The 12,899-nt window shown below is 34.7% G+C and overlaps 2 protein-coding genes and 1 long non-coding RNA gene across 3 annotated transcripts; 2 read left to right on the top strand and 1 right to left on the bottom strand.

Annotated features, from left to right (window-relative positions):
* The first annotated feature begins 173 nt into the window (after positions 1–173).
* On the top strand, positions 174–4,927 carry LOC105168984 (ADP-ribosylation factor 1). The gene is made up of 7 exons (XM_020696081.2): positions 174–389; positions 1,468–1,620; positions 2,283–2,353; positions 3,768–3,887; positions 4,177–4,295; positions 4,472–4,553; positions 4,641–4,927. The coding sequence occupies exons 2-7, from the start codon at positions 1,473–1,475 to the stop codon at positions 4,644–4,646; spliced, it is 546 nt and encodes a 181-aa protein (XP_020551740.1). The 5' UTR covers positions 174–389; positions 1,468–1,472; the 3' UTR covers positions 4,647–4,927.
* A 1,337-nt stretch (positions 4,928–6,264) lies between these two features.
* LOC105168983 (ADP-ribosylation factor 1) lies at positions 6,265–9,907 on the top strand. Its single transcript, XM_011089215.3, has 7 exons — positions 6,265–6,423; positions 7,617–7,769; positions 8,084–8,154; positions 8,737–8,856; positions 9,092–9,210; positions 9,456–9,537; positions 9,633–9,907. Exons 2-7 carry the CDS (start codon positions 7,622–7,624, stop codon positions 9,636–9,638), a joined length of 546 nt encoding a protein of 181 aa, XP_011087517.1. The 5' UTR covers positions 6,265–6,423; positions 7,617–7,621; the 3' UTR covers positions 9,639–9,907.
* Positions 9,908–9,934: 27 nt separating this feature from the next.
* On the bottom strand, positions 9,935–11,716 carry LOC105168982 (uncharacterized). The gene is made up of 4 exons (XR_848373.3): positions 11,559–11,716; positions 11,329–11,462; positions 10,712–10,812; positions 9,935–10,198 (listed from the first exon to the last, which is right to left on the bottom strand). It is a non-coding gene; the product is annotated as an uncharacterized LOC105168982 (long non-coding RNA).
* Between the last annotated feature and the right edge of the window lie 1,183 nt (positions 11,717–12,899).

Below are 12,899 nucleotides of genomic sequence, written 5' to 3'. Positions count from 1 at the left end.
GTTATTTACTAGTGTTTTTGTAAGAATAGTGGATAGTTGTGTTGATTTGAGCTATTAAAATGAACATTTAAGAATATTTGTTAATATCGTTAATCTGTTATTAGAGAGTGAGAATTGATATGTGATTGAGATTGGAGATCCAATGATGTATGTAATCCATTCATTACGAGGTAAAAATACAAGTGTTTGATAGCTATATAAAATTCGAATTTCCACAAGTATATTTACCGAAACTCCCACACAAAAGATAAAAATTCTGCTCTTCAGATCATATTCATAGCGAATACTATTCAATCGCCATAGTTGATCCTTCAAAGGGCAGCTCTTCCGAGAAAGATCTCGCCTACTCTTCCTCCCAAATTGCTCTTCCTAAGAGTTTCTTCATCAAAGTAATTTCATCTGTTTTATTCCTCGAATTTATGTTTTTGTTTGATTTATTAGTGAACAAAATTGTAGATCCAGATTTCCAAACACTGGATGAAATCTCATATGATTCTTTTGAAATTTTGTGATCACCTGGTGTCATTTTCTATGAATGTGTATGCTTATGTTTGCTTGAGTGCGTGGGTAAATTGATTGGTTTAATTTTGGCGGGTTTTCGTATGCGCAAGTACTGGATCCGCTGCATGTTTGTTCCATTATGTATCCTGATTATATTATTTTGTTTGTTGTATTACTGGATTTTATTGGTTTAAATGGTTGATGATTAAGCTTTTGTTCTTTTTCCAAGTTTTGTGTGTATTATCAGTTTGAAGCGTATTTCTCTAGATTTAAAACCTAATTACGATTGTCAGAATACACAGCTCATTAGTGACCTCTAATGACTATTCAAGAAAGTGTTTTCTAAATTGCTTTTGTTATTTGATTGAAATGAATGTCAAATGTATAGAGAATTTATCTGATTAAAATGCTTGTGGGTTCTTATACAATTAAATTTATGCTTAATCTTGGAATACGAAATGAACTCAAAAGTGTCTTTGCATTTCAAATTAAATATCTGCAACTTTCAAATGTTTCCCAGGGATAAGTAAATCTAATGGGAAGCAAAATCATGCAGGGCTTGCTGGTTTTTTGAAGTCTAATTAATTTAATATGTACTATAGAATGGGTCATCTCTATGTAATACCATGTTGAATCTTGTCGATTGATCTTTGAAGGATGTGTACCTCATACATTATTTCAAGGCTGAGTTCCTTTTGCAGTGATGATGTGGTATTGGCATGTATAGATCTAAGCAATCTATCATTTTCTGGTTTTAGTTTAAAAAGCTCCAGGTCATTCTATAATTCTGACACCTTATTGTCTCTCATTTCGTGATCTCTTTGTATTAACCAACTATACCTGACGCATTCCTTCTTCACTTGTCATACTTTCTTTGATTTAAGAATGAGGAAACTACAACTATTAAAGGTCTCATAACTAAAATCTATCTACAAAGCAGAGTCTTGAATTTGATTTTCTGTGTAGAGAAAATGGGGTTGTCTTTCGGCAAGCTCTTCAGTCGACTGTTTGCCAAGAAGGAGATGCGAATTCTTATGGTAGGTCTTGATGCTGCTGGTAAGACCACTATATTATACAAACTCAAGCTGGGAGAAATAGTAACAACCATTCCTACAATTGGTAAATTTATTCTCTTTTATGGAATTGCTCTCTCCTTTAAGTTTTTTTCCTTTTTCAAATGATTGATAACTTTCTGTCTATATATAAAAAGTTACACTAGTGACGTGCAAGTTTGGTAGAATGCCACATGAAGATCAATTTATATATTTGCCTCACCATGCTGTAATAGTCCCTTGCAGATTCTTTTTTAACACTTCATATAATTTCTTGCACATTTGTTATACCCATACAGAGATTAGGGTAAGGAGAAGTGGTGCTATGGTAGAGATGATTGTATATGCATCTTGCGTCTTTCTCTTACATCTATACCGCCGCCATTTATTTTGTTGATGCAGCATAAAAAGCCTTGATGGCAACATCGGCGAACATGGTTTCAGCTCAAATAGTTCTTTAATATGAAATTCAATATGAAGAAACATATTTACATTGGCATGAGAACATTTTAAAGTTTCTGGGATCCCACCAGGATTATCATGGTTTGTTATTTTGACCAATCAGAAAATTTAACATTTTTAGGATTTTCCTAGATTTTTGCTTGTCTTGTTTGTCAGTTTTATTGATAGTGTATAGTTTGATGTTTTCAAACGTAGATGTCTGCCCTGTAAAAATCATTCACAGGAGACAACCTTACTAACTACGGAACTTATTATAATTTCCTCCAGGATTTAATGTGGAGACAGTGGAATACAAGAACATAAGCTTCACCGTCTGGGATGTTGGTGGTCAAGACAAGGTATAAGATGTTCTGTTACTTTTTTCTTTTGCATTTTTAAAATCCTTATGACGCATGTATTTAGCCTTGTATTCATTAAATCGGTTCACATTGAAGATCTGCTCATTACATGTTAGATTTGTCATGTCATGTTTTTGAGCTTCATTCTAAACTCGTTTCTTTAGTACTAAAAACTTCTTGAGGTTCTTACTTACATCTTGGGCATTGTCCTATCACCCCCTATGTCCCCTTTGCTGTTGGTGTCTTCTACAACAGAAAGCATTTTATATGTTAGACCCCACAGTTTAGCATATTTTAGTTCTCTGTATAAAAAGATGAATTTGAAACATTGAACTCCCTATAGCTTATCTGGGATTTGGATATCTATCTAAGAGAACAACTAGGTACTTCATAGGCTACCAATGCCTGGTATCTTTTTTATGCTTTATAGAAATTATAAGTCTTTGTCCTCTTAGGGACGCATATACTTCTCTACTCCTGCTTGCAGTTCTTATGATCTACAATTTACTGAAACTTTAAAACTAAAGTATACTACAGAATGAAAGATTGTTCTTTTACTGGCTTGTCCTGAGCGAAATATAGGTGTGATCTTTTGATATCTAATCATATTTGTCCTGCCCAAGGACTTAGTTGAACTATCAAATTGTGACAACAGAGGCAAATTGCACCCAGTTTTGACATTTCATGTACTTTGCTTGGTTGTATTAGCTCTACACTCCAAATGTGGAAGTGCAGAAGTAAAGTTTAGAATATACTGATGTCTTAAGTACTTCTTTGGAATTTGCCATCTTATGTTAAGTATTTCAATTTGTTACGTTATTTGTGAAATGGGTTATTATTATAGTGCTTCATCCCCAGTATAAATCATATTTGCTTACCTCGATTTTGGCCGACATTTTACTGGCTTGCTCCAAATAAAGCATACACATACTGTTGTTTTGCAGTTATAAACTTGAATGGTCATCACTCACGAACATAACTTTACCCTTGGTTTGTAAGTTTTTGCGTAACTTCTAAAGTTTGCTAAGACCAGGTCCTTGTTCCAGGTATTGGTGTTGGTTTTTCCCTAAGAATACTAGGTTTCAAAATGAGCAAAATTAATTTATTGTCTTCGTGTTTTGCCCTACTGCAACCTACTAATATCTTTATTTTGCCAAGTTTATCACCAGTTAAAAGTTTCTTAAACCTTACTTGAAAATAGTGCTACTTAGAGCTTTCTGTGGATTCATCTCTTCTTGAGTGTAGACTTATTTACTTAAGTTACTACATTCTCTGGGTCCATGTTTGTTGAGATTACATCACGTTTTATATTTGTTCATTTACGTGTGTTTAGCGCAAAGTTTACTCTTCCTTAATCCTTATCTTTTATCATTCATAAGCTGTCTTTGATACTGGATTTTGATCCATTGTTCAGATTCGACCACTGTGGAGGCATTACTTTCAGAACACTCAAGGGTTGATCTTTGTGGTTGATAGTAATGATCGAGATCGTGTTGTTGAAGCTAGAGATGAGCTGCATAGGATGTTAAATGAGGTAATCAATTTGAACAGGAAAATGTTTTATAGTATATGTTGAAGGTCAGCTGGAATTTCCTCAGGAGAGAAATTTGAAATCAGACCGAAAAAAATATGATTCTCCCTGGCTTAAAACTTTTATAGGAGGACCTGTTACTGACCTTTCTTTCACAACTTTTGACTTGTTTAGTTGAGGTGGAAACATGTTTTTGAATCCTCTTATCGACTTAAAGTGAGCCTGGTAGTGGTCCTGAAAAACTACACTTCATTTGGTCATTTTTCAATGATTTGATTGATAAACCCTGTAGGATGAACTGAGGGATGCTGTGCTTCTTGTTTTTGCCAACAAACAAGATCTTCCAAATGCTATGAATGCTGCTGAGATAACTGACAAGCTTGGACTTCACTCTCTGCGTCAACGTCATTGGTACTCTCTTTCTCTGTGTGTGTGTGTGTGTGTGTTTGTGGGTGGGGTGGGCAGGAATATGGGCGTGTTTTGTGTGCCCATAACAATATAGGTGGCTTCTAACTTCTGGAATAAGACACAGGCATCTAATCAATCGCCTACCCCAACTATTAGAGTCTTAACGGCATTGCTTGCAGGTATATCCAGAGCACATGTGCCACCTCTGGGGAAGGGCTGTATGAGGGGCTCGATTGGCTCTCCAACAACATTGCTAACAAGGTACCATCTTACTCACTGCCTTGGATACCTTAGTCCTTGTTAATCTGATTGAAAGTTCTGATGGGTTTCCTTTTTGGGTGATAACAGGCTTAAGAAGAAACGTTGCATGTACTTTCGTCTCTCAATCCTTGAACTGAAGATTGTCTTTTACATTTTGTCTGTTGTTCAAAGTTATCATTTACTTGCTTCTTTTGTGGTAGATAGTCGCCTTCATTTTGTACATTTGAGTTTTTACTCAGTAATTGTGCATTATTATACTATGTCAGCAGCAGTGAAGCTGCTTATTTTTTGGAATTGTAATGCTCCCTACCCTTCTTAGGGTAGATCAAGTTCATGGTTAGTTTAACTATAATACAAGAGCTTGAAACCCAAAACATATCTTGAATAATTGTTCTTTGTGTAAAATACAGTGGCAACCTTAAGGTTAGACCAAAATATACAAATATCTTTTACTTTTTGCAAAATTACAACTATACCTTCAGAAATTATAGTTGTAATTACAACTACAACTCCTATATAATTTAAATAAATTGTCATGATATTAATGTTTTCTCAACGCAAATTGATATCTACAAATTGTTTACCTGTATCTGTATGTAGTAAAATATAAATATGGAAACGAATCAAGTAAACGCCACGTATACATAAACTTGAATAATCTCACAAAAATCTAATTGTCATGTCACAATAAAAGTTGTTTAATTTAATTCATTGAGTTTAAGAAAGGTAAAAACTCTCAATTGCAAAGTTAAAATGGAAAATATCCGATTCCATCCTTTAATCTAAAGAGATTAATTTTAAATTATTCACCATTATTTATTTTGAGTTTTAAATAATTTTATGCAAACATTTTTATTTATTTTTCAAAAATCATACTCCTTTTATACCTTAGTACGGAGTACTAACTCGCACATATAATATTAAAAAGTATTTATATTTTCAAATAATCATCAAATAACACGCATATATCAATTACCATCCGACTTAAATAGACACATATGATATCCACAATAATTTTTTCACCAAAAATTCACATTCAAAACATAACTTCACCCATTTTTTTGTTATATACTAAATTTAAACTAAAATCTACTAATGAAATATCAAAATATATTGGGATTATTATACAAACCATCCCTGCATTATGTATATTTATATGAACTACTCTTCATAGTAAAAAAGTAAGAGTAATTTGTATAAGATATTTTTAGGGACATATATATAATTTTTCAAAAAGCGAGGGTGGTTTATATAAACGATCCTGACCTTTTTGTGAGTAAATGCAGAAATAATTTATATAAATAGACTGTAGTTCATGAGCGTAAATATAATTATCCTAATATCTTTCCTGGTTTTGCACTTATTAGTTGAAAAGGTTATTAAAAATATTGATATACTTAAATTTTTTTAAAATATTATAATATAGGGTTGATTTCTTTTTATGTCTTTAAAATGTTAATAATAATACATTTATCCTGAAAATATAGCTGTGTAGGTCAGATAATTAGGTTCGTGTTACTTTTTTGTTGAAAAATTGGCCAAAATGTAGGAATAAATTAAAATGTAAACTTTAATAGTAATAAAGTGAGAAAATTAGGCATTAAGATGATTTTAATACAAATTTAAGAGACGTTTACTCATTCTGTGAAATAATTCTTATAAAAGAAAATGTTAAAATAGATCACTGTACATCAAAATTCCAAAACAAATAATGTGCAATAATTCAAATTAAAAAACGGGTCAATATATAAATCCCAGCTCTTCATGTTGTAATACCATTTGATCTCTCAAAGGGCAGCGCCTCTGTTTAAGATCTGCCCTCCTCTTCTTCCCAAATCACTCCTCTTTCTTCAGATTTTCTTTATCAAATGTAAGCTTGATCTTCCTTTTAATCTTGTGTCTATGCCGTAATTCATGTATTTGTTTTTATGCATTCGCGAGTGGAATTGCAGATCCGGATTCCTGGATTAAGTCTCATGTCTTAGATTTTCTCATTCTACGCTGTCGGTTTTTATGGATGTGCATGTTGTTTGAGTGTCTACGTGAATTCATGATCTAATTTTGAAGTACTGAATCCGCCTCCTGCTTGTTTGGTTATATTTCCTGATAATATGATTCTGTATTTTGCTTTGGTTTTAGCTTTTGGTAATTCTATTTGGATTCTTTTTTCTTCAGGTTTCTTGTGTATCACATAATTATAGGCGTTGTTTCTTTAGATCTAGGACTGGTTATGATTGTCAGAATTCACAGCTCATAAGTAATATATAACGGCTTATTTATGTAATGTTTTCCGGATCATCTGAATTTCATTGTTTGATTGAGTGAATGTCTATTAACAACGTTAAAAACTTTGACTTGGTTAAATGCCGGTGGGTATTTGATGCAATTGTTATGTGGTTGATATAGGTTTGAGAAATGCAGTAGAAACATTAGAAAGTTTACCTGTATTTCAAGTAAATATCGGCAGCTGTCACAGACATTCGAGGGAGAAAGTAAATATTTAATGGGAAGCGAAACTATGAAAGAATTTTTAGTTTTTTCCTTGCGGTGATACATTTAATGTGTCATTTCAAAATGTTTTAATGCTATGTGATTCCTTTTCTTCTTGTATCCTCTTGCTTAATACGTCCAAGGCTGGGTTCCCATATAGTATCTCTTTTATACCAGGTTTTTTCTGCAGTTACGTAATGGAATTGGCTGAAATACTACATAGATCCAAGGACTTAATCCCTTCTCGCTTAGTTGCTTAGATTAATACATTGGCATAATTATGAGTTCTTTACTAAAATTACCATCTTTCAGGACTGAATGGCATTTATTTCTGTATAAATCATTGTGATCATTTTACAATTTTGAGACTTCACTTTTTCCCTTCCCTTCCCTTTTTGTATTACCCCTCTTTTTTTTTGTCATCCACCTTCACCATGTCATTAAAGGAGTCTTCTCCACCTTTTTTTTGCTGTCTTTGAAATTGAAAACGAGAAACCAATAATTGTAATAGGTATCATAACTAACTCTCTCCTGCTAAGCTGACTTGTGAATCTGGGTCTTACATACATACAGAGAAAATGGGGTTATCTTTTGGCAAGCTTTTCAGCCGACTCTTTGCCAAGAAAGAGATGCGAATTCTTATGGTTGGTCTTGATGCTGCTGGTAAGACCACTATATTGTACAAACTCAAGCTAGGAGAAATTGTGACAACCATTCCTACAATTGGTACGCTTCTTGTGTATTTGGGTTCTTATAACTTTCTTCTTTCTATTTTCTCTTTCCTCTTTACGTGCTTGATGGTTTAATCATATGAAGTTGCACCTCGTAACTTGTTAGTGTGACAGTGTGCCATGTGAAGATCTGTTAGTTTCCTCTCTGTGATACTTGATAAGCTTAAAAGGATTTTTTGATACTTCCAGTATTCTCCTTTTCACATATTCTAAAAGTAGATGTGTGCTCTGTGATTGTGATTCACCCTTCATCAAATGATATATACACAGTGCACAGTTAGTTATGTGCATAATTGTGATTTCGTCCAGGATTCAATGTGGAGACGGTGGAATACAAGAATATAAGCTTCACTGTCTGGGATGTTGGTGGTCAAGACAAGGTATGAGGTGTTCTCTCAACTTTTTGTCTAGTATCTTCCTTGTGTGTCCATAAGGTCGGCTATCTGCTGAACTGAATTGACTACCTTGCTAAAAGCTTTATGGTAAAAATTGGAAAAAACTGAGTCATCATTTTTCCATTCTGAAATCCCATGAAGTATTATTGTAATACAAAACTTTGCCTTTGGTTCCAAGTTTTGGAGAGCTTCTGGTGTTTGCTAAAAGTCAGCCCCTATTTGCAGCTATTGGTGTCAGTTTCCCCCTTAGTTCACATGCCTTGATGTGGCCCAAGTTAGTTTATCAACTTTCCTTCCTGCCTCCCTCACCCACTTGTCCAAGCGGTACCTACTGGTTCTGTTTTTCCGAGTGATTATCATTGACATTCTTGTGATATGGAAGTGGATCTTAGCATCTTATTTGAAAATATTAAAAATAAAAAGGCAAATTATCTTGGTTTGATATTACCTACATTTTAATTGTTGTATTGATGCTGTGTTGTGCTCAATGTGAAGTTCCGGCTTCCTTATCTTTTAATGTTAATAAGCTGCCTCTGATGTTGGTGATTCTGATTTCCACTGATGTAGATCCGACCATTGTGGAGGCATTACTTTCAGAACACTCAAGGGCTGATTTTTGTGGTTGATAGTAACGATCGAGATCGTGTGGTTGAGGCTAGGGATGAGCTGCATAGGATGTTAAATGAGGTACTAAACCAAACATGACAATTTTTAGTCAATTTGGAAGGTTTCTTCTGTCTTAACCCCCAAAACTTTATGATTTTCCTTGGATAAAAATTTTATGTCATTATATATCATTCTTTATTTCACCATTTTATCAACTTGTTTAATTGAGGTGAAAACAAGGTTTTAAATGACTTACAGTGAGACTGATAATGGTCCTCAGAAACTTTACTTGAGTTGATCTTATTGAACCTTGTAGGATGAACTGAGGGACGCTGTGCTTCTTGTTTTTGCAAACAAACAAGATCTTCCAAATGCCATGAATGCTGCTGAGATAACTGACAAGCTTGGACTTCACTCTCTGCGTCAACGTCATTGGTACTCTCTCCGTATCTTTGTCTTTTTGTTGTGTGGGTGTCTATTTGTATTCTTTTGTTTAATTATTTCTTTGTTTGTTTATTTGTGTGTATGCGTGTGTGTGTGCCAGGGTTGGGGGGGGGGGGTTATCTAAGTGAGCGTGTGTACTTAACATCATAGGTGACTGCATACTTTTGACAGAAGACAAGGGTGCTTATTAATCACTTATATTAACTATTAGATGCTTTTGTTGGCATTTCTTGCAGGTATATCCAGAGCACATGTGCCACCTCCGGTGAAGGGCTATACGAGGGTCTCGACTGGCTCTCCAACAACATTGCAAACAAGGTAGGATCTATCACTCTCATTGGCAGCTGATTTTGCTGGCTTACTTGTGAACCTTATTGCTAGTTCTCATTTATTTTCTTTGTGGATGGCAACAGTCCTAGGGAGAGACGTTGGATGACTTTGGGTTTCTCTGTTCTCGTTGAAGTGAAGATTATCTTTTCTATTTTGTAGCTTTTGTTCAATGCAATTCTGTACTGCAATTACCTCTTTTTGTCATAGATAGATAGTTATCTGGTACTATGTTCAGCTGAGCTTATACTGTTTCAGCATTATGCCACTTTGGCTTGCTTATTTCTGGAATGATAATGCATCCCTCCTTTCAGGGTGGATCAATTTTAATGTTTAGTGATGTTGAATGTCATTTGACTAAGTACTGCTTGCTTGAAAGACAATCCATTAGAAACTTCTATTAGTAAAGTATATAGGCTACATGCAGCCTTTATTATTTAAAGAAAAGAAATAAACAACAATATATCTGTGAGTACATTGAAATACGAGGACTGATACGCAAGATCCCAGGTTCATCTCATCTATGAGTACATTGAAATGGATCCTACTTAGGCTCCTTGATCAAACCTTGATCCTAGGCACTCTCTGCAGTCTGCCCCATGCTTGAAACAGATGCTGACCTTGATGTCGTAAAGGAATATTATCTTTTTCCCTTCATTTTGTAAGGCAAACAAAAATTCTTGTTATGCACATGTAGCATGCTTCCAATAAAAAATCTCTTACTTGCAAACAAAAATTCTTGTTATGCACATGTAGTGTGCTTCCAATAAAAAATCTCTTACTTGCATGCTAATCTAGTCAAATGTCTAGAATGCAGTTTGTTAATGGCGATGCAGGTTTCAATAATATGCCCACTCCAATTATCTGACATTAGTAGTCCTGGTTAAAATATTAAGCAGAATCTTACGTAAACATGACTACATTACTTGATATAAATCTGAAACAGTATAGCATGATCGTTCATCATTATAACAAAAGGATTTACAAGGCCAGAACTGGCTGGTCTCCAAGTCTTTTGTAGTGTTCTCCTTTCCAATCAGGGGAGCAATTCTTATCTATGATATCAAATGTGCATCATTGAATGAAACCACAAATGTAAACACTCCAAGATAAACTTGCAGTCTCCAGCATGGAAAATTGCAAAACAAACCCAAGCTAATGTTACCTTTATTAGTTCATCTCGTCTCTGGGTATAAATCATTTTCTCAGCAGAAACATCCATCTGATTGGGAATCTCAAACCAGCAAAAGCAACTTCACGTCTCCACTGGAAATACATAAGTTTCCAAATATCAAAGCTACTGTTGTGTGATCACAATTTCGCGGAATAAAAGTTTGTTTCCTATTAGGAACAATTAGTACACAAGGAAAGCGCTTTAGAGCATTCTCCAAACAAAAAGCAAAATTCATCATTGATAATCCATCTTATCCTGGAAGTCACTTCCACAAAATCTTTTGCCATTACACAGCTCTGCAATTCATGAATCCTTTCATAGCATATTCAAGTTACAATGACCAATAAATATCTTTCATACAGAGATAAATGCGTAGAAATACAAGTGTAGAGTGACTTTCAGTGAGATTGAGATCCACTAGGCCCATTCACCACTTTTTGGAGTACTACAAATTCTACATTTTCCTCACAGTTCATCAAGTTTCAGCCACAAAGCTCATTTATTTCATCGAAGTCTACCCTTCTGACGTAAAAATTATAAATACACACAACATCACAACGTCTATCATAAGTCAGGAAATCAAAATATGAAGAATATAGAAAGTTTACCTCACCACCAAGGTAAGAAAGATCACCCAAGGCAGTCAAAGAGGTGTCGTGGAATGCTGATCTTCCCAGCACCCTCACCATATCTTGGTCCACCAACTGCTTCCCTCCTATTATCTTCAAGATTGTTGTTTTCCCTGCAATCCCAGCCACATCAAGAATCATTCTTTTTCTGAATTATAACATTGCTAATTGTTAAAATCTAGATAAACCCATGAAAAAAAAGAGAGAACCAGCTCCATTGGAGCCCACTAGAAGGCAGCGGTCTCCGGGGAAGAGTGTGAGGGAGAGATCATTGATCAAAGGGGCGGAGCCCAGTGGAGGATGGCCGTAGATTCCGGGATACGTGAATTTCAGCCTGTTGCAATTTACCTGATTCAGAAAAGTGCCTTCAATTACTTAAAAAGAAAAACAAAAAAGAAATAGAAAAGTACATTCAAAGTAATTTAACTACCCATACGATTCAAAAGCAACATGAGATCAGAAAGTAAATCAAAATCCAAAATGCTATAAATACATGGGATGGTTAACAGAAAGCAATTAGCACTATGTTAACTTTGTATTTATTAAGGCATTTCAGCAAAAGCCCAAGCGACAATAAACATAAATCACACAAGACACATCAACCTTTAACAAAGTTAGCATAAAAATTTGTAATGGATTTTGATTACTTCAAGAACCTTACATCTCTTCCAAAAAGTTAAAGCTAGTGTCTCCTTCCAATAAAGAAATCATTCACTTTCTAAAGAAAAGCGCCAATAACAGCTGTGTCATTTATCAAGCAACACCACAGATTCAACAACATATAAGCCTAATATCATGGTTTCTGTAATACCAAAACCACATTACTATGAAACTGTTACCACTCAAATATGTATGAAACTGCCCATAAGTACCTGAAGGCAGAAAAATAACAGAAATTTGGACATGTGAATGATTAGTTCTTTACCTGATAAACAGTATGCCACATGTAAGCACAAGCATGAGTCAAGCATCAGCTACAACAAATATAACTGATTAATTGTCCCTAAGCAAAAGGACCATTCTCCCTTTTCCGTGCGAGTACCCAAAAATCAAGGTGATGCTACAGAAACTACCATTTGATTCAAAGGTGAAAATTATATAGACCGCTATTAGCAGGAAGGAAATCAAAATGGCTAAACACACCAAAATCAGGGTTCAAAACTACAACATTTTGTAGTGGTTGTTGGCAACCAATTCAAGAATTGGTTAGCAGATCATAACCAGCCAAGGCATTTATCAGATTTTATCAATCCTCCACTCATTTTCTCTCACTATATCTCTTGCTAATGAGATATATTGAAAGGAAAAAAGTAGAGGGACAATGCACTCTCTCTTGTCCTGTTATTGCTCTTCATTTCAATAGATACTCTTTCATATTAAGTAAACAAAAATAAAAATACACATCTACGCAAGCCCACAAAAATATTATAAAGGACTTACATAGACCACAAAGACACACAATACCCGTAATGAGCATAAAATGCGGCGAAACAATGGTGACATCGTGCACGAGAAATTATGCTTCAAATGATTCGTGAATGGGTAGGGGC

The sequence above is a fragment of the Sesamum indicum genome, linkage group LG8, assembly GCF_026168435.1.
Source record: "Sesamum indicum cultivar Baizhima isolate 11 linkage group LG8, ASM2616843v1, whole genome shotgun sequence".
Taxonomy (NCBI): Eukaryota; Viridiplantae; Streptophyta; class Magnoliopsida; order Lamiales; family Pedaliaceae; genus Sesamum; species Sesamum indicum.
This window is presented reverse-complemented; position numbering and strand designations above follow the sequence as displayed.